The 21,441-nt window shown below is 47.5% G+C and overlaps 5 protein-coding genes across 5 annotated transcripts; 2 read left to right on the forward strand and 3 right to left on the reverse strand.

The window, feature by feature from the left end:
- Positions 1-79: 79 nt before the first annotated feature.
- Positions 80-7,027, forward strand: N7503_008523 (uncharacterized protein; the record flags this gene model as incomplete). Its single annotated transcript, XM_057068070.1, has 1 exon — positions 80-7,027. The coding sequence occupies one exon, from the start codon at positions 80-82 to the stop codon at positions 7,025-7,027; it is 6,948 nt and encodes a 2,315-aa protein (XP_056918925.1).
- Positions 7,028-9,049: 2,022 nt separating this feature from the next.
- N7503_008524 (opsin family protein) lies at positions 9,050-9,895 on the reverse strand (the record flags this gene model as incomplete). Its single annotated transcript, XM_057068071.1, has 2 exons — positions 9,050-9,715; positions 9,770-9,895. 2 exons carry the CDS (start codon positions 9,893-9,895, stop codon positions 9,050-9,052), a joined length of 792 nt encoding a protein of 263 aa, XP_056918926.1.
- Positions 9,896-12,368: 2,473 nt separating this feature from the next.
- Positions 12,369-14,570, reverse strand: N7503_008525 (iron-containing redox enzyme family protein; the record flags this gene model as incomplete). Its single annotated transcript, XM_057068072.1, has 1 exon — positions 12,369-14,570. The coding sequence occupies one exon, from the start codon at positions 14,568-14,570 to the stop codon at positions 12,369-12,371; it is 2,202 nt and encodes a 733-aa protein (XP_056918927.1).
- A 1,266-nt stretch (positions 14,571-15,836) lies between these two features.
- N7503_008526 (putative oxidoreductase, 2OG-Fe(II) oxygenase family) lies at positions 15,837-16,756 on the reverse strand (the record flags this gene model as incomplete). The annotated part of the gene is made up of 3 exons (XM_057068073.1): positions 15,837-16,328; positions 16,378-16,408; positions 16,458-16,756. 3 exons carry the CDS (start codon positions 16,754-16,756, stop codon positions 15,837-15,839), a joined length of 822 nt encoding a protein of 273 aa, XP_056918928.1.
- Positions 16,757-17,599: 843 nt separating this feature from the next.
- On the forward strand, positions 17,600-20,560 carry N7503_008527 (NRPS-like protein biosynthetic cluster; the record flags this gene model as incomplete). Its single annotated transcript, XM_057068074.1, has 2 exons — positions 17,600-20,416; positions 20,477-20,560. The coding sequence occupies 2 exons, from the start codon at positions 17,600-17,602 to the stop codon at positions 20,558-20,560; spliced, it is 2,901 nt and encodes a 966-aa protein (XP_056918929.1).
- Between the last annotated feature and the right edge of the window lie 881 nt (positions 20,561-21,441).

A 21,441-nucleotide genomic window follows, 5' to 3' on the forward strand; every position in this document is an offset into this window, starting at 1 on the left:
TGGACGACGTGTCTATTGCGATACAAAACACCATCCCGCTTCGATGACTCGCTGAAGATATGGGCAAGCCCCGCCAAGAATGCAAATGGAACCATGGCGGAAACGAGGGTTTGTCCCAGACTCGGACGAAGAGGACGAACTCGATACTCTCGAAACAAAAGAGGACACTGTCGGCGATGCCAGTGATAATGATATCGATCTCGAATACCTACCCGTTCCGAAATCAAAAGCCGTGGTCGAGTCAACCGCCTCAGCGGAGCACGACACGGACCTGGAGGCAGGTTCGATAGCTCTTTCTGATACCGAGAAATCACGAGCAGGCTCAGTAGAACTGGTGACGAGTCCTCCGACCAAACGACGATATACGAAAAACTCGGATTCGCAGACCAGAGGGCCTTTGGAAAGCCCAAGAGATCATCAAAGCAACCCTTCTGCCGACGGGCAGACACCCAAGGCACGTCGGGGAGGATTCAAAACATATGGGAAACGATCCTCAGCTACTAAATCGACGAAGCCACGCCAGAAAGATGAACGAAATCTTAATCATATCTCTCCAAAACAAGATGATGGCATATGGGATATCCCTAGTTCGCCAGCTACGCACGATTGGTCTGCACGCAAGTCACGACGCCGTGATCGCGAGTCGACACCCACAGCCTCGACCCCGACAAAGCTTTCTCAGTCTTCTATTGTGCGAAGGCCCAAAGTGAATGATGTGCAACAACTGAGCGGCTTTACCAGATCTCGAAGCTCTTCACCCGACGAGTTAAGTCTAATCGAGCAGCCGGTCGTCAAACCGCCGAGTGTCAATCAACCTCAAAATCAAGACACACCGCAGCCACACAGTTCCGAAGATGATTCACCTTTATCATCGCCACCGTCGTCCATTCATTCTCCTGCCATCGAGGCAGAACAAGGGCTTGGTATGACTGCCACGGAAGCCCAATCGGCCGTCCTGGAGCGAATTTCCTCTGAGATCGAGATCCTTCCGGGAATTTTGGACCAAATAGAAGCCCAGCCCATGCAAAGAAGCTTCCGATCGCGCAATGCCATTCAACTGCATCCTTATGCTTTTGAAATGGCCAAGTACCAGAAGTTGATGAAGCAAGGAGGTATTAAACCAGTGCGAATGCCCGCTGAAGAGCAGAGAAAACGAGCTCCACCAACCACAGACGAAAGTCAGGAGCAGGATGATTTCAATCCAGATTCATTCCGTTCTAGCCCTCCGCCAGAAGAGTTCCTCCCTTCCGCGAGACCTGAACGCCGTCAAGATGAAGTGAATGGAGGCGAACAGCAGAACCACAGAAAGCACCGCCCTCCGATTCAAAGAAGTCATTCAACCAAACGAAGAAGGAAGTCGGCATCTGGTGCTTGGCAGAATGCTGGTCCGAATGAACAGCCCAGGCCCCAGGTGGTGATCCATAGAACCCCTCCGACTCATCGTCCAGACACATCGGCATTCGATTCAATTTTCGATCTTTCATCCAGTCCACCGGACCCAGCGGGCGTCTCATCAGCTACGCAAACACCGCGAGTTTCTGAAGGGTTCCGATTTCCTCCGGGATTCACACCACCTTCAACTACGACCACAATTGTCCAATCCAAACCAGCCAGTCCGCAGGTTTCTGAGCATAATGTTGAAAAACCAGGTTCTGATACCGTTTCTGGTGATGAAGACGACTCAGACATATCTCAAGCGTCGTCCGGAGAACCAGAGGAAACCGCTGAAGACCGTGAGATACGAAGGATACAACGTCAAACCCGCGGAGTTCTTCCTGCTTCCTACATTAGGCTTACGCAAAATCGGTTAGAAAAGCAAATAAAGAATCAAGGCAATCACAATACCGGCATACAGCGAATGGATGGTAAAGGTGTCGCGCAGAAGATTGTTCGAAAACGCGGACAGCCTGGGAGAACGATCTCTTGGATGGATTTGGGAGACTCTGATGATAGCGACGACGGGGACAAAAATGATAGTCACAAAAGTGCGGAGCAAGATGACACTCACAAGGAACCTGTTCATGCTCCTAACGATTTGTTCAACGATGATCAAGATATCATGGAAGACAATCGCATCGACTACATGCTTCCAACTGTTCCACGCAATACTTCAAGCTCACATCGCCAAAAGGGTCTGAAACGGCCAAAGTCGAAGGAAACTATAAGCCAGAGTGAAAGACAAGCAAAAAGGGCTCGCTTGAAAAGGCAAACCAGACTCACAGATGAATCATATGGAGGCCACAGAACAAAAAAGGAATCAAAAAAGTCTGCGTCAAGACCAGCATCAAGATCAGCGTCGAAACCAGCACAGATTTTAGGTATTCTAGATGCACCTGATGTTGCCTCTCGACCCCGTCACGAACAACCGCAGTTCCTTAGAATTGCTGCAAGAGTCGCCCGCTCGCGTCGAGATGCAGGAAGACGAAGCCCAACTCGGAAGTTTGTCCAATTGGGCTCAAAGCTCGATACAATAGATGCCAACCAGTCATTGCGGGAATGGAAAAGAGGAAAGATTCGGCAGTCCAAGGCCGGTCGACCTCAATCCAATCCTCGCAAGCAGCAGGCACATACAGGTCTTTCAAACGAACATCGAGCGGCGCCATCTGTCCCAAGAGCTCGAGAGTCGAACCACGTTGCGGCCACACAGCCTGATATCATCATGGTAGACGATGAAGCGCCCACCGGCGAAGAAAATGCATCAACAGGGACAGCCGCATTGACGCCTGCTTTATCGCAACATCGCAATACGGCGGCTGTGCAACCGAAGCAACCAGAGAGGCAAGGAAACCAGTGGATTATTCGCAGGAACGTTGCAATTTCATCTTTGAAACGAACCGCCCATCGCCCTGCTGCAGCAAGCTTGGTAGAGTCTGATGGCAGCCAAGCGGCATCTAAAGCTATGTTCAGTCGATCCTTGACTTTACTAAATCGGGATTATCGGCAAAAGAGCAAACTCAGCCACGGTCTTACACTGAACCGATATCTTTCTAATACTGGATCACTGGGCAATTCTTCTGCAGCGCTTTCGAAACCATTGCCAACAGCAAAATCGCAAGCCAATGCCAGCCACCAGCCATCAATTTTTCAAGAGCAGCGGCGTCGCTTGAAAAAATCCATGCCTCATCGAATCAATGTCGATGCAGATGAGTTTCGTCAAATTCAAGAGCCAGTTGATGACTTGAACGCTTCTCCCACCGGCCCTGTCGCGCCGACGCGTCATTCGACGTTCAGCGTAGGAGGGTTGTTCAACTGGCAGCCCTCGTACTCACTCGACTTTGGTATGATGCCCTTGCTTGATGGAACTTTCTTTCATGAATCTACGTTTATAGGAAGCGGAGATTTTACCAAGTCGTTACAACTTAAAAAGCGAGACCTGGATCGCGAAACAAGATCATCTTCTATCATTTTTAATGACCAGACATACCGCTGGGACGCCTGGAATGATACAGTATCCTCTCAGATGGGGTCTGTATTTGACATGATCACCATTGAATCCGAACAATGCATTGCACCCTCTCCGGAAGCGAGGCCGGACCCTTCTTTAGCCTCATCATCTTTTGCATATCGATCATTGATCACCTATGTGACTGATAGCTTGTCATTTATCGACCCTGTTGACCGGAAGAGCTTTGTCATGCGATCGATGGGGCTGGTGTCTCGACTCAGAGAACCAGTGGCTGCGTTCATAACCAACGGAGAATTCAACAAGAGTGGTCTAGTAAGATTGGGGTACTACAATCTGGTTTTTGCGAATCAAATTCACCAGATTTCCTCCCATCCACTTATTAGCACTGATCTTGCCAGTGACGCTTTGAAGCTGGCCAAGGCTTGTGCCAAAGACGTCACTGCAATGGCCTTGAGCGAAGCTGGGATCGCAGAGCTTCACCGTCTGGTAGAAGAAACCAAGAAAGCGGCGCTGCGAGACACCGGCATTCGTGAAGAATTTCCATCGGCAACTGCTTTAGTTGTCACTGTGCAACTTTTGCGCAGCTCGCAATCATTTAGTGGCCTGCTTGCTGACCTGCACACTGAGGTCTACACCAAATGCCTCCTTCGCAACCAAAAAGATATCACCATCCTGGAATTTGCATGGCGCGGCTTGTTCACGACTTTGCCACTGAATGAGATTGATGATAGAGGTATCGCACGGCGTGAGTCCCGTTACAAGACGGGGAATGACAATTGGGACCTCGTCAAAAAGCTTCTGTCCCCTGTGTTGGATAGTTGCGACACGAATTCTGCTATCCAGCCTATCTCTTACAATTCATATTGTCGGACGCTTTTTCAGCGATGTCACCTGCTTATCAATGCGTGGGGATGGAGGGACTGCAAGCCTATTCTCGATTTTCTTTACGATTTCTTTGCCCGCAAACTTCTTCATAATTTGAAGCTCGAGGAAAGCCGTGGATCTCCTACCTTCCTTGATGAACTCGACAAAGCGCCATCATTGGATATTCGAGCTGGAGAACCATGCTTCCACACTCTGCTCAAGATCATTGCAAGCGGTCTGCGCTTCCTTTCGTCGAGGTATGAGAAGAAGAAAATTCGGAACTTTGCGTGGCGCCTTCTTCCGAATCACGGTCGTGTCTACCCCAAGGAAATGCCCTTGCGCCATGAGGACCTAAATGCGCTAAGAAATCACCATGATCTGCTGTGTACATTGTACTGGGCTGTTCCAGATGGCTGTCGACCTCGATTGGAGGCAATTCGAAACCTTGTTCACCCTGCAAGTTCCCACCGAGAAACATGCAATATCAATTTGAAGTCATGGACAAGGCTGATTCGATTCAAGCTGTCCACAAATGAAGATGTGTCAGGTCTGGAACCATTCGCCGATTGGCACAGCCATTTCTTGACAGAGCTTGCGCAGCAGCATTCAAATGTGCGGAACGAAATCGAGGCGCAAAACAATAATGAAAAATTCGCTTCCAAGGACCTTGTCGAGAGCACTATCTCCCAGAATCAGCGACAGATCGAGACCTCATTGGATGTGGCTCTTTCAGGACTACGTACTGCCATAGCGCTTGCTCCGTCCTTGGAACATGCCTACAAATTGATCTCGAAGACCCCATTTGATGCCATTGTGAGCCTCTTTGATGCAAAGCGCGCTCGAGTGAACACTGTCATTTCCGAGGCTTTGCATGTAATAGTAGCTTATGTTCAGAAAGATCCTGCCTCACCTACTGCAACTGCCGTTGCTCCTGCTCCTGCTGCCACGACCTCGTTCGAGGAAGACAGTCAAGAGTTCGAGGGATTTGATGACTGGACTGATATTGATGCTGTTCTGGTCCAACAAGACACGGCACCGGAGGAGATAAATTATGTGCAGACGAACCTTCGCGCCATCGTCTTCCGCCTCGTTTCCAACTGTTTCGGTCAAGAAAATTGCCCAGAGGATCCAATTCTCATGGACGTTGTTGATTGCTGGGCGTCAGTTGCTCATGTTCTTGTTCGCCATGGGTTGCAACGCTGGGACGATTACTTGAGTCCATACGGAAATCAGTCATGGTCGCAGCTTCGGCAGACAATGCAGACCCGAAAGTATACGGGCCATTTTCTGGCTGTTTGCATCGAAAAAGACTCGCAGATCCTGATGGAATGCAAAAATCTTGTGATGGGCACATGGATGTCATCCCTGGCTGAGCGCTCATCAATGCTCAAGTTTCAACATCGTCTCACAGCAGCAGTGCTGAACGGAAGGCCCCAGGACCCCTTGCTTCGAAATCTTCCATTTACCACGGATAAAACAGACGGCAAGTACCACATAAATTTGGAGGACCTCACTCAACGTCGAGTATCGCTTCTCTCGAGTCTTCTGTCCAATATGCGCGAGCATGTCTTGCAATTAGAGGCTTCCGGGAGCCGGAACTTGTCTGTCACCAAACAGGATTACTCAGAAGTGCTTCAACGCTTAATGACCGCCATGAAAGACAATTACTGCGAACTTGGTAATGGAACAGCAGAGTCGGCGCAGGGTGCCTATGTCGAGTTCGTGCATCGTATCATTCGATTCCTGCAGGAACTCACCAGCGACATCAAACCCGTCGACCCATTCTTTACAGACCCTACCATGTTCCCTCTGCCATCTACAGACCCGCGATACATCGTTGCAAAGTTGAAACGCTATGAGCCTAAACTTGCATCCAATAAGGAGGTTCAGACATTGACGATGTTCATCCAAAGCATTGTCGAAAGGGCGACCGTGGAGCGTCAGCAGAGCAATTTGGTCGACCAGCTGCATACTGCTATGAAAAGTACCTATGAAGCCGGGCGACATGAGAAACCTACTCTGCGCGCTGTCCTCTTACAATGTGTGTTCCCAGCATACATTGAACTGGCTTTCAGTACCCCTGCTGCCTGGATTCTAAGCCGCCCAATCATCCTGAGCATCTCTCGCGTGTTCCGGGATCTGTTGTTCAGCCTCAACACCAACGATCCAGCATGTGTATCTTCAATACTGAGAATATTCGATGTTGTTTTCCAGGCCTCATATCGTGCACTTCGGCCCTTGTCTACATACCCGCGACAGTTCAAGGACCCTGCCGTCTTGTCTATGTTTGCCCAATTTCTTGAGATGATTGTTTCTTCTCTTGTTGTCGTCGACTATCTCGATCGTATTACGGACAACGCAGAGGGTCTCATCTCCTATATCCGATGGTTTAGCGATCTCTCCACTGCTGTATCATCAGAGTTGGACAATTCTGAGCCAGGGACAGCGTCTGACGCAAGTATTGCTGCCATCCCAGCCCCAGAACAGATCTCGGACAACTCCACAGCTGCAGTCCCGCAACATCTTGTGACAGGGCGACGTCTTGCTTTCGAAGACCACCAGTCTTATCTCAAAATTTGGACACTTCATGATGGCAAATACTATTACACTCGTCAAGGTCACGACGCCAAGGAGGTGTCTCTGGATCCTGGGGTAGTTGCGGTCCTACAAGACAAGGCTGCAGCGAAGAAAGAATTCAAAGATGCAAGTATGGAGTTGTCAGCTTTAGTCGAACACTATGACTTCTTTCCTATTTGAGAGGAATGAGGGATGAGATTTTTGAATTGTACATCATGTTTCTTCTAGTTTGTTGCATGTTTAGCATTGGCGTTAAGTGGTTTTGGCCCCTGGTTGATAGAGAATAGGAATTTTGATGCTAAAATAGGCGGTATTAAAGCTTATTGAGATAGTACTTAGTTTATGTTATGGGCCAGTATATAGATAACGACTCGCTCTTCTTTCAAATCAATAGCTCGGTTCTTTCCGCGATTTTGACTATAAGTGCGGGATGTAGATATTAAATTTGACTCCAGGGAGGTTTGATGTGTATCCATGGATAGTGTTGTGATATCCCTAATGGGAATGATCCATGATGGGAAAGATATATTAAGCCTCCCGACTGGATGGAAAATAATAGGTAGGTCTAGCTAAGCTTTCTGTTGTCTCACTCCCTGGAGGGAGTGTCATCGTTGAATCAATGAATTCATATGATAATTGTATTATGTCTGGGCCTTGCCCTGGAGAAATCTTGGAATTTTGGACATCCCATGGCTTTTTTTTTAGGGTTTTTAAGGGTTTTACTTAGGTATTCTTGTCTTCCAGGATTTATATTTAGCTTATAATTCAGTGAACTAGTGGACTAAGCCAGGATACCACAAAGGGTCGTGAATATGATTAAGATCGCACTTAATATACCATCGCCCCCATGATCAAACTAAGCGCAGCCAAGAAAGTAAGGGGTTGCGAGACGAGTGGTGTAGCCGAAGAATTTGAAGTTGTAGAGTTACACGTTCCGTATGTATCGTCTCCTACATAATTAGGTATATAATTAGTGGAATTCTCCAACCACGCTTTCTGAGATTATCGTACCGTATGCCCATAAGCACATTCTTGTATAGGCCCTCATATCCTCGGAGTATTGGGTGTTGTTGAACGAACTTCCACAGAGAGACACATAGCAGCTTGTGACGTTCTTCTGAGTCTCGATTCCGGCAATCTGATTGTTGCAAAGGCACTCGGAATTCGACTTTTTTGTGCTATTTAACATAGTATCATAGTCCCCACATACAGTGCTGTTGTAGAATTTATCATAGTATGCCTCTCCGTAACATGGTTGTGAGCAACTCTGAAGACTAGTGATCCAAGCATCCAAGGAACAAGGGGTCCAAGTATATGCGAAAGTGTGCAGAGCAAAATAAAGCGTAAGAAAGTAAGACCCTTTCCACGATGGAGACATAGTGAAACCCTGTGTAATGGAAGGGAATGCAGGGCGAGACGAAGGAGGGTGGGTAAGAGTCTTGAGTTTTTGAAGTAGAATAATACGATGTCAAAAGAAATCCGGGGATAATTTCCATGTGTCTTTATCATATTCTGGGAACCTTTATCTCTGGTGGCGTCAAGCTGATTTCGCGCTAGGAAGTATAAGTACCTCCTTTAGGCGTAGTATAGGGAGCACCACGGAATTCTTCGTATCCGTACTCTATTGGGGTACTAATTCCATAAAATTATGTGCCTCTATCGTGGATGTACTTCGTATTCAAAGTAAGACTGTAGCAAAATGTGTGAAAGCTTGATTTTTATGTAATAGTCTACAATGTTTCAGATCTTCACGTCCATCTGCTGGGTCGTTAGCCCCACAGAGTCTAGTTGATATTGAGCAGGTCGGGCTTTATCACGATACACAGAGGGGACCAGCCCCCGAAGTCCCTGCAGTCCCTGGAAAACCCGAGAACCCCGGTGCCCCTGGATTTAGCGAGAGCGAATTCCGCCCCCAGCTTCTCTGGTTATCGCTTAGACTGATATTCTGTTGATTGGCTCCGGGGCTCCGGGGCCTTGGCAATGCTGAATCTCAAGTTGACATTAGCCGACCATAATTCCCGAATCAGGGCCGAATTTATTATTATGGGCATCTCCGTATTTAGGTTCTTTGTTTGGCACTGCATTATAATTTTCCACCCAAGTGGCACATAGAATACTTCAACTGATCACAAATGTCTCTCTCTTAAGGAATTCCTCTTATTATCACAAGCCCCATCTCACAACAAAGTCTCACAATATCAATCAAACCCCACGCACCTCACTAAAAGCAAGATTCAACTTCTCATAGTCCCACTTCCCAGTAAACAACAAGAAAACCATACTAACAACCGGCAAAACCAATATATCCAGAACTCCAAAAAACACAAATCCACCCGTAACCCCAATAACGTTTCCCCCATCACTCAGCCCGAACGCAATCGGATACAAGAACCAAACTGCATTAACAAGCCCAGACAAGATAAGATAATCCCTTCCAATCCCAACCTTGACTGCTGACTCATGACTCTCGTTCAACGTACTCATAGCCAAGATAATCCAAGTAAAGGTCCCAAAAGCAAAGAATCCCCATTTGTACACCGTAGTCGTATACGCAGCAGCAAGGTATGCCAGAACCCAAAACCATGCGCAGAAGATATTGCTGCAGATCGTTGTCCATGATACACCAGCTAAAAGACCAAGACATAAGACCAGAGCCGGGAACCCGATTACCCAGTTTATGTAGCGCGCGTAGAAGATTTGACGGGTGAGACCGTTGTCGAGGTTCTCGGCTTGAGAAATGGAGCTCCAGCCTAGGTCGGAAGCTTGGGCGAAATAAGTAGTTGTTCCGGCTAGGAGGGCAAATGCGAGGATGTAGTGGAAGACTCTTTTGTTTGGGGGTGTGGTGAAACAGGGGACTAGAGCCGCGAACTTCAGAATATTTGGTTAGTCTTCTTTCTTTGGGATGTGGGAGTGAGGTCGTACGAAGGCAACGGCGTAGATGGCTGTTACTGCCCATAACCAGTCGGATCCATGCTCAGATAATGCTTCTGCCACTCCTGTTGGGGGATTGACGCTTAGAGCATCGTTTGCTCGTGCTAGAATGCCCATTGTAGCTGAAGTTATTGGATTCAATGGGTGTTTGTATATCGGAAAGACCAAAAGAAGGCAAACAAGTAGGCCTCGTCAAAGAAACGTTGGGAACAAGATCAAGCTATTGGCTGAGGAAGTGATGTCGAATGCAAGCCGATTCGGATATAGACCTCGATAATGTAGGATAAACTGGCCCTTTAAAACAAAGGACTTCAGGTATTTTAATTCATGGGAATCGGGAATCGGGACAATGTCGCTATCCCAATCCCGATCCCCTGACCCGTAATATTTTGCGGCTGCATTTTCAGCCGACTGGAAATAAGTAAACATTTATTTTATGCTAGAAACAAAGGATCAAGACAAACTTTATTCCGCCGGAATAACGTTTTTGGGGGCTAGTGGTTTTAAGTTTAGGTAGTTGCCGCCGGCCCGCCGCTTTAATCAGGGCTAGGCTCACTACATAAGCTGCTCATTTCCCTCACGTGATGTGTCAGCAACATTCTTGTGCGCGAGACTTATAGTAGAATTTGAAATAAGATTGTTATGTAGAAGATATCCTGATTTTTTGACCAGGGGCGACCTCCAGTCATTATTCTCTCTATCTCAGAAGACTTCAATTTCCTTTTGCCTCTCCAAGTCATTCCAATCGTGTATTCTTACCTAGTTGACAGTCTCTATCCTAACAAAATAGACTTTTGCTCATAATGTATAGCCATTGGCAGAGTGTTTCATGCCCGAAACATAAAAAATGCTGAGCAATCGTTATCAACACAATGATTCATTTCCAAAAATCTCGACCCTACGATATGTCAACAGCCGCCATGATGCCAAGAAGGTCCACGGGTCTATAATATGGGCTGAGTCTTGAGTCCTGATGGACTTAATATAGATTATATAGAACCTCGGGAGCCGGAATCATCTACGTTAATTGATGATTGAAGGTCTCGGGACACGCCATAACACCACCACAGTCGGTTGCATCCCACCAACAAACGTTTTATACCTTGCCCTTCTCTATCGATGAAATGCACTATTGATTCCGGATCAAAATGCTACATATGCCGTCTCCCAATTCCTGCTTCACAGTGGGCACATTGAAAGAAAAAATGATGTTGCATTGGTTGCTTTCTATAGATGTTGACCAGTGTCATTTCACGGGACTACACCAAGTACACCGACGGACCGAACAAGGTGCTCAAAGAGTGTACTGTTGGATTTTTTCAAGGACCTTCAACATGTCGACATGGAGTGTCTTTCAAATGATTGTGTGAATGACAGAAAAGAGATCACGTCATTTGCTGTTATATGCCGAGGTTGATGGGTCTACGACTATTGTTGCACCCTCTAACCAAAGGTTAGATTTTGGGTTGCTGAGTTTCTGTCTCTAAACTAGTTTTCACAAATTGGCGTCCTGAGCTAGCTTAAGGGAAGCAGATGTCCATTGCTTACGATATGTACCAAAGTACCCGGAGAATATCAAGTCACTACATGTTTCATTGACCAGATGCAGCTTAGCGCAGACGTAATGGAGCACAGGGGAAAAAAGCGTGTCTCTCGGGTAATTTGGGGTCGAATTCTACTTTTTATCGGCGATCAGAGCAATTGCGCTCGGCCCGACCCGGCCCAAACTCTGCGAAAAGGCTGAGTGGATACTAAATCAGTCACGAATATGTAAAAAATCCTGGAGTAATGGGGGTCTTAAACTATTAGGGAATGCACGTGATGCAGAGAAGTTGGGGTATCTCCAACTGCCTGCAGCCTGCAACCTGCAGGGTTTGTTGTCAACAGAGATCCGCAGGATTCTTCCGGGTTGAAATGAATCATGTTCTCACGGGTTTCAATTCACATTTGTGGAGCCCATATAGCAAGTGGTTTCTCTTCCGCGCACTAATCACACCTGACTAGGCTTTGACATACAGATGTTTATACACTGCGGACAAACCATTCATACCGAGCATTAAAACAGGAATCCTCCTTTTTGGTTAAATGACGAAAAAGAAAAACAGATGTGGATGTCCAAATACCGAAGCCTACTTAAAACCCAAGACCCTTGAATTAAGGGCAATCAGGAGACCTTAATGGCTAGGAACGTACTAGTATACAGCTGGTATGTGCATTCCACCATAGTCTCTCCACCGTCGATCTCAAATTACAAGTCCCGGCATCAAGACCCGGCCAATGGTCGACACCTTTATCCAAACACCGAAAGTTTTATAGGCTGAAAGAAGTTATGATGTCTTGGGGTTTTAATTACGGCTAAGTAGCCTTTACTAGGCTAGCTACTGTGGCATAAGGGCCTCATTGTAGGTAGTTATCGAGTCCAACGAATCCAGTGCTTTTCTCTAAATTTTTCTCTATTAATAAAGAAAGCAGAGTGGCTGTAAATGCGGAAATTGTAGCTTTTGTCGCTTTGAAAAATATATGCTCACAGAATGTCAAGGGTTGCCCATAAATATAATCCGAAAATGAAATCGAATACTGATTCAGCTTTTCACACTGTCGACCCGGAGCATCTATGGATCTCCGCTTTCGCCATGCCATATCCACGATTAAAGTCCAAATGACGTGCATCCCCCGTGGGAATCTCTTGCAGACAGACCTGCAAGCATTGGTATTGCCTTCGAACCAGCGAAGAAAGGCGCTCCCTGCTCTTTGGACAAAGCAAGCCAGAATTTGGAAATTCCGAAACCGTCTCCTGCAATTCGAGAAACGCCATGGACATTCCCAAAAGGAAACCAAAGTTTTGAATGGGGCTTGAAGCCAATTTGAGCATTGTTGTGGCAAACTCAGACGGCCATCGTGAGAGGAGATCATTGAGTCCCTGAGGGGTGGGAAGAGACGCTCGACGAATCATTTCCAGACCGAACTCCACAAGTCCTCCGTTCTCTGCCATGCGGGGCTCATCTGTTCCTGTCACAATCATGTCCTCCGCCTCGAATCCGGATTGGGCGCGCAAGAAGCGTACCACAGCGCAGCCAATCTTGTCGCTCGTCCTCCCCGGTGCATACAAAAATGATTCCAAGAGACAGCATTGCGTGAACCAGAGTGGGAATAGTAAGGGCAAGTTGAGGTTTGCATCTTTTACCAATTGGCTTTCAAGAAGCAGACTTGGTGTTTCGATATTTTCACTCGCAGCGAGTGTAGGATCGCCACTCTTGTCGGTGAATGATTTGAATGTTGGACGCAGTGAGTCGGTTGTGGGTGCGATGAAAGAGTAGTAAAAGGGGTTTCGGTCATAACCGAGAGTATTAATCCAAAGCTCAAGTGTCTCAAGCTCGCTCTTCGTGAATGAGCCGTACATCTTCCCTCCCCATTGAAGTTCTTGTATCAGTTTGCTCTTTTGGCTGTTACCTGCATATACCCATGGCTTACATATGCTCAAGCATTGAAGAAAATCCAACTGCCATTCCTCAGATGAGAACGCTTCGGGATCTAGCCACTCATTCAGCGAGCGCTTCCCCATCTTCACCCGGCTACCACAATGCAGCCTATGGGCGGCTTGAACCTTCGAGCCGAATATTGCAAGAACTTTTGATTCCAAACGATCACAAGAGTCCTCGTTGAGCAATGCCAGAATATTGGTTGTTTGGTTGCCTTTTTGAGCTTGCCACTCGCTGAAAATGTAGCCTGCCTGTATTCTCTTCCACGCCACCTCGGCGGCTACTTGTCCCTCGCTCTCTGCAACATGCTGGATGTAATCTGCGGCGCTTTCCATAGCCATAGCAGCGTGTCCAGAGTGGCTATTATCAATCGAAACGTGAAGCAGGAAATAATATGCATTGAGACGGACTTCCGGCAATTCCTTCGCCGCTTGCATAGTATCCAATTGCAGGGCTTCAAAATGCATATTAAACCCAAGAATCTCAGGCAAGAACTCTTGCGGAAAAAGAGCGACTAGTAGCTGTGCCACCGCCGCTCTCCAGTATTTGAGACTGCCTAGCTTATATCGGGGATGCAGGATAGCCTTTGTTGTTGGCGAGGGCAACTCTGGTTCGAATTCCTCCAGAAGGTCCTCGAAGACCTTGACGTGATGTTGGTCACGATTTCCATTTCCCAGCTCCTCTGTAAACACCTGCCATGTCTGCTTTACTATTTGTCTCAGCGAAAAAGGCATTGTGATCTTGTTCAAATGCCCCAGCCAGGCGCCGTCGACCAACTTTAGCGGTGCAATCTCCCTCAGCCAATCCCCGGCCTCTTGGCGATCTTGAAAAAGCTCACGCGGGCCCCCCGATTGTCGGCGACTGATATATTGATGGTATCGGGTAGTGACATCATCTTGATGTCTCTGGAGAAAGCGGGCAAGCTCTTCTTTGTCAAAGTCTTTAATAGATAGGATGTTGGTCTCCGGTGCTTTGGAGTAATCCTCCAATGCTTGTGAAAGCAAAACCAGGAAAGCCTGTCGTGCGATCGGTATTGTGTCGGAGTGCTCCTCCAGGTTTTGGAGCTTGAAATATAGTTCTTTGTAGAATTCCAGCTCTCTTGTTGATGTCCATTCAGCATCTACTTTGAAAGCTGTACGTGATGCTTTGAACGGTTTGAGCCCCTGCGCGAAGACAGTATTGGGGGCTTCAAGTTTCGGGGGGCTGGAAGTTTTCAAGTATAAGAAAGGGATGATGCAAGTGCAAATGAGAATGAAGAAGCCAGAGAAAGCGACATGATGATTCTCAATGGCCAACCCAAATTCAAGAGACATTGTAGAATTTTGGTCAGGTATGAGAAACCTTTACAAGGGTAGCTTTGTCTGGGGTTGTTCGTGCTCTGGAAAGCTCGATGAATACGGGTAATATACTAGCGGTGGCACAATTTGCTGAAGCATCAAACTGCAGGACGCATATTTCATTTGCTTTGACTTTTCTTTTTTAGCTGCGCACGTCTACTCAGGTACAATACTGAACATTACACCTAGGTATCTTTTTTTCCGGATTATAAAATGAACCCAAGAAACAGGAGGCAAAGACCAATCAGACAAAAACAGGTACTGATTTTCCCTTCTGCCTTGCTTCTTGGCCAATAGTCTCCACTCACTCATGAGAAACAAGTACGGGTACATCTTCTCGATGGTGCTATTCGTACGATGCAAGATTACACAAATTCGTCATACCTGCAAGTTCCAGGGTTCACAGCTTCTTGTTCGGTGTGTCCGTGTGGCTGGCTGAGAGCAATTCCACGTGCCACGACAACAGGCGGTGTAGGTGGGCTGCAGATGTGATTGATGCAGGCCACAGTATAACTCAAAGTATTGCATCGTGATGCAGCTCCTGCATGCATATATCATACGCTGGATCGAGAAATCAACGGCGGGGCTGCCTGGCCGATTCAGAGGGGGCTTCGGGACGCAGGGCAGCGCCATCCTCGTATGACTCGGGAAGGACATGGCTCACTTTATAGAGAACTGATACATAGACAGTACACCGACTACTCCATGAAAAGTGTGCGATGATCTAGCTATGATTCTTCAGGACTATATTAACGAAGATCGGTGATAGCTCATATTGATCGACTGTCACCGATCAATTGAGCTTCCTGGATCAACAGTATAGGCATATGTGTCTTTGAAATCTCGCATCTACTGTACATTACATAAAAAATTACATAAAAGATTTGTACGACGTAAACTTCAATATGACCAAAACATATGTGGCGCTATCGGCCGACAAACATCCCGGAGCCATTTTTAGATGTCCATCAAGCTGGTGCCCTCGGGCTGTGCATTGCATTCGAAAATCGCCCACGGGCATTAAATGGAGGAAGGATATCTTCCAAAACTGCTCTGCCTAATAGGAAGTCATAAAGTGATGGTAGATGCTAAAGAGAGAATTTTTGGTCGCTGAAGACGGCAATTGACAATTGACAATAGTTTTCTATTTTATCTTGTACATCATAATGTTCCGCATCAAGATAATTTTGTCAACAAAAACACTCAATTCGTCCACAAAATAATAAACATCAAGTGTATTTACTAGAGCCCGTGTGATGGTCTCAAGAAATAAGACACAAAGTATCGGTCCTCTACACCATCAGCCACTTGGGTCACGCGATGAACCGGGGAGTGCAGGCGACCGCCGGTCTGGTTCTGTAGATAATTTGCAAGGTTGACCACAACACAGTCGGGCTTAGGATCAATCCATAGCCATTCTTTCGTCTCCCGGGTCTGCATCTGACTGGCCCACTTCTCGCACCAAAGCAAGGTGATCGAACCGCCGTCGGTGTGGGTAGTGTCGGGTACATCGGCAAGCTTCGCCTGGGTAGGACCGGAGACGAACTTGATTCCTGTGTCGCTCGGCGCATCAAGGCGATGAGCTTTTTCGAAGTCAAGGCCGAGACTTTCAGAAAGGCTGCGGAGACAAGTGTTGACTAGGTTGTCGCAGATATTGGCAAGATCGAGGATGTCGCTCGCGTGCTCTGCCCAAGGGCTAGGTAAAGTGATGTTGGCGTGTTCATCTCGAGCGATCTGGCAGTAGTTAGCCACCATGCTATCCTAGCGACATAAGAAAGCTTACCTCGAATGATTCAATGCCTTTGCGTTTGTAGCTATCGATGTATGAGCGTCTGTATGACTGGCTGGTAGGGGCTGACATACCCGCGATCCACATCCTCTCTGAACGCCTTCATCTTCTCATCATGAGGCTTGGCAAAGTACTCATGGCTATCTTGGTAACAAGTCTTGAGATAGCTTGTGATCTTCGCGGAAAGGTCCTCGCTGAAGCTTAGGTAGAAGAATCCCTCAGTCTCCGCAGCCTTCAAAAGTTTCGCAGTCTCTACTGGGTCTTTTGCAGCAAGGCTTTCCAGCTTGATTATTTCAAGATTGGCGATATCCAAAGACCGCTCTCCCACAATTCTGGTGGTCCTTGAGAGAGGGGCAGTAATAGTTTGGGACATTTTGATGGAATAAATTTGCGAATAAAATTGTCAGAATAAGTCAGTCAATCAAGCTGCTTCCAAGTCGATGTTACCCAGTGTATTTGAGATGTAGTTAAGTAGTGAGTGTACTAAATAACACACAAGACTCTGCCGTAGCGCATAGAAGGGCACTATTAGGTATTGATCAGCATCTAAGCTACAGCAACTTGACCGCCATAACGATGTTGACATGAGCTTCCCGTGCCAAACCTGTATGCGCATGTGCTTTACCTCGATCTTGACTTGCCTTCTACGAAATGCCGACAAACGCAATGTGATCAATCGTACATATGCAAGCCACGGTGTCGAATGCAGGCCCCATTCGAATTTCACTCCGTGCACTCATCACTGCAGAAATGAGGAGATTTATTGCATTTGCCAAGACTATGACCAGCCAGTGGGTCCTTGTACTACGTGAATACCCCACAGGTCAGCTCGGGGCGGGGGCGCCTTTCCGATCTGTCACATCGGACAATATATGATTGGATAGAAGAGATAACCTTAGAGATCTTCATAAGACCCCACTCCACATGTGCAAGCACGGGCTTTGAAACATAATTCGGATCCCGCGAGGTACGATGGTAACGATCTATTCCAGGGTTGTGATCAGTCGATGCCTTCAAGCTACCACCGAACAGCTCCGAGCGACCTACAGTAGTACTTTAGATATGCACCTTCATCATGTAGCTTGCATTGTACAGAAACAACTAGCGCACTTGATTAACCGGGCTTTCTCCAGCCCCAACCGTAATTAACCGTTGTATACCTCTTGTCGCACGTTTTCAAAAATTATCCCCATCAATTGTCAATCAGTCGCCCATTATGATGCCCCCCAGCGAACTACATGGACCTTCCCTTCCAGACTCAGGTGCAACCCTTCACGACGTGTTTTATCAGAATGTCGTAAAGTACCCCGACACTGTGGCTCTCGTCTCGACCCACCAAGCCCCTACTCTCTACGGAATCCCGAGCGTACCACTCGACACCGACAAGCACGAAGCGCAATATCTACGATGGACCTACCGGGACCTGGATCGCGCTGTGCAGCGACTCGTCGCGGGTTTACAAAGTCAGGGACTGAAGAGAGGCGATCCATTAGTGATTTTTATGCCAAATACCGCTGAATATGTTATTGCTACTTGGGCCGCGTACCAAATGGACTGCGCCTACGTTCCAATCAATCCTAAAGGCCTAGCCAATGCCCGAGAGATGCGACATATGCTGCAGACGGCGATGAAGGGATGCAAGTCGGATCTTATGGGTATTATTGCTGGGACATCCGATATGTGCGAGCGGATTGAAGAGTACACGACTGGAATTAAGTGCACGAATATATTGGTGGAAGGAGAGGTGGATGGGTGGACACCATTTAAAGAGTTGATGGAGAAACCGGCGGATTCGAAGCAAAGCCTTTGCAGAGATCATGTGTCCGAACTTGCTGATCGATCAATTTTCTTCACAAGTGGAACGACGTCTCTGCCGAAAGGTTGTGTTATGCCGCCTGCATATGGGTTTTCGGCTGCCTTGTCCTGGCGCCAGTGCAGTGCTCCCATGTTGCCTGGAGATCGCGTATTATTCACATTGCCGAATAACCATGGTTTTGGCTGGCTTAACATAATTTCTGGCTTTCTGAATGGAGCTACCGTTGTGCTACCGGGACCGAGGTTCATTCCAGAGGCTGTGATTAAGGCTATCCGGGAAGAGCAAGTGAGCCACGCCGGATTGGTGCCAACCATGTTGCATGCTCTAAGCAATATACCGCTCGCATCTGGCAAATTGAGTTCTCTTCGACGGATTGTCATGGGAGGCTCTCCTCCAACTGAAGAAGTCATCAAGATCTGCCTCGATACCCTAGGTGCGTCGGGGGTAGAGAATCTCTACGGAATGACGGAGGGCGTACTCGTATCCTCTGGTGTGGTCAGCCAGGCTAGCGACATTATCAAAGGCCGAGATGTTTCTATCGGCAGACCACTTCCTGGTATGACTGTTCGGATATACGCCAAGGACAGCAACGTGCCAGTTGCGACTGGAGATGCTGGCGAGATACACTTCGCAAGTCCAAGTCTAATCGATGGATATGTCGGAGGAGCCGATAAGAACTTCTATAATGGGGATGATGGTCGTGCTTGGTTCCGCTCTGGTGATAAAGCCTTCATTGGTAGTGATAATCGTCTCTACCTGATTGGTAGGTATAAAGACACCATTATTCGTGGAGGCGAGAACATTGAACCAACCGCTATCGAAGCGGTTCTCGGCCAAATCCCGGAAATCAACGTTCTTCAACCTCAGGTTGTACGCGCACCAGACAATATTGCTGGCGAAGTTCCTATTGTCGTGGTGAACCAGGAAGTCGATGAGGCTACAGGAAATTCACTCAAAGATACTATCTTGGCGCAAATGGGAAACCTTTACGTTCCGGCAGAGGTGATACCGATACAGGCATTGGGCCAAGACGAATACCCCAAAACCATGGCAGGAAAGGTCCAAAAGACCAAGTTGGAAGAGCTAGTCAGGACATACTGGGAGCGCCAAGAGTCAACCGGCTCAAACGGTCACCGTATCGAGGGGCCTGTTTCAGGCACTCAAGTCATGGAATCATTGTGTACGGCAATCGAAAGAGAGAAGGGTAATTCGATTGACCACTCTCTTCGGATGATTGAGCTTGGAGTCGATTCAATCTCGTCTATCGCAATTCTCAAGCGCGTTCAGGTGGAAACAGGAGTTTCGTTGCCGTCATCCCTATTCTTCACCCAGGCAACAGTCGGTGCAATCTGCCAGCAGATCAGTTCTGTTCCAGACGCGGCTGATTTTCTAAATTTCACACCAGTCATGGAAGACGCAACCGACACATGCTTTTCAGTCCTGCTCCAAGGGACCCCTCGGCCAGGCGTTCCGTCCCTCTTCTGCACCCCTCCAGGCTCCGGAAATGCCTTCGTATTCAAGACGCTGCCCAAGTTTGCCAACGACCGTGCAGTCTATAGCTTTGGCTCTCCATTCCTCATGACCAAGTCAGAATCCACATGGACGGTAGAAGATACCGCCAGGATCTATGCCAACACTATCCGCAGCCTTGATCCTCAGGGACCATATATCCTATGCGGCTGGTCAATGGGAACAGCCACTGCATATGAAACCGCATACCTGCTCCACGAACAAGGAAAGAAGGTCCTAGGAATAATCATGCTAGACTTGGCATTGGCCCGGCCACCCCCCATGCTCCCAGAGGCGAGCGTTGAGCTATTTGAAATTATGGGCGTATTTCCTCCAATTCGTCGTGAAGGCAAACCTGACGTGGAGATTCCCGCGTTTCGGAAGAAGCATCGCGTCGCAGCTTACTACGCGAAAAACAGATATATACCTCGTCCCTTTGACATTAGTGATGCGAGCCGACCGCAGATATTTGTTATTTGGGCTGGACATGGTGATCATGATCGGATGATTGGTGCGGTTCTCGAGGCCCAGGAACTATTGCAAAAATATGGACCAGGGACGGATAAAAAGATTAACCTTGACTGGCTTCATGTTCCGCGTGATTCATTCGATGCTGGTGGTTGGGACGAAATGGTCGGAAAGGAGAATGTCGAGTGGGACATCGTAGAAGATGCGGATCATGACACGCTTATCGAGTCAGAAGAACTGGTAAGTACTAAGCATCATGTCACCACTTGAGGTCCAGTTGCATCTACTAACCATTTTTAGGTTATATTGACCCAGGATTTGATGGAAGCGAAAATAGATAAATGGTTGCGAGGAGTGGAGGTTAAATCCAACGGTTCAGGCTGATGCGGTGTGATGCCAGGGATGTTGGCGGTCAAGTCTTGATGAGACAAAGCACCTACAACCCACCAGTGGTAGTACTACTAGTGATATCAGTGACTATCAGTTTTCGGCTACTAGATCAGGACCTTGGAACATTTGAACATAACAATTGAGATTCATCATATTCATTTCCCCGGGCTTCAGAGGCGAATCTTTCCACCTGTTCTGTCAGAATAGCATTATCCTATATAATTTCCATAGCAATCGCACCAAATAAAACTTTTCGCATGGGCAAGGCCGACCAGGATTGTCCTCTGTGCATTTGCCTCTTCCAAGGTTATAGTTGTTCCTATATAAGCATCTTACATATGCACATCAGGGATAAGGGATGGACGAAAGCAGGACGGTACTTTTGTCAAATCAAACATTGCGCTCCGATTGAAGATAGATCAAGTTGACCAATTGTGTTGGGGCACATGACTAAGGCTGTGCAGCTTATGCATCGGATCGACCGAATATTGAAACGTAATGGACCATGGTATATGCTCCGCAGAACTCCGTGGCGTGTAACACAGAACCATTTTCTGACCACAATGATGATTATCATATACCCAACGCACAAATCATTAATAACATACTTCTGGCTTGTTCCCAATGGCAGCAGCGTAACGTCGACACATTCGATCGTGACAGTGCATTCCTAGCCACTCGGACGGGAGTCGGGAGACGATCCCTTGCATATCGAACCGATCAATTACTCCTTCCGGAATTTCTTCTTTGCTTTTGAACTGCTTTTTCGGCCTTCGCCGCAGATCAGCTGTAGTGCGCTGCATTTGAACGCCCAAGTGGGCCATTCAGCTGAATATTCTTGAATAAAACGCAAGGGTGTGGTACAAATGATCTAC

This window comes from Penicillium pulvis (assembly GCF_028828015.1).
Source record: "Penicillium pulvis strain IBT 33274 chromosome Unknown contig_7_segment1_segment0, whole genome shotgun sequence".
In the NCBI taxonomy this organism is placed as follows: Eukaryota; Fungi; Ascomycota; class Eurotiomycetes; order Eurotiales; family Aspergillaceae; genus Penicillium; species Penicillium pulvis.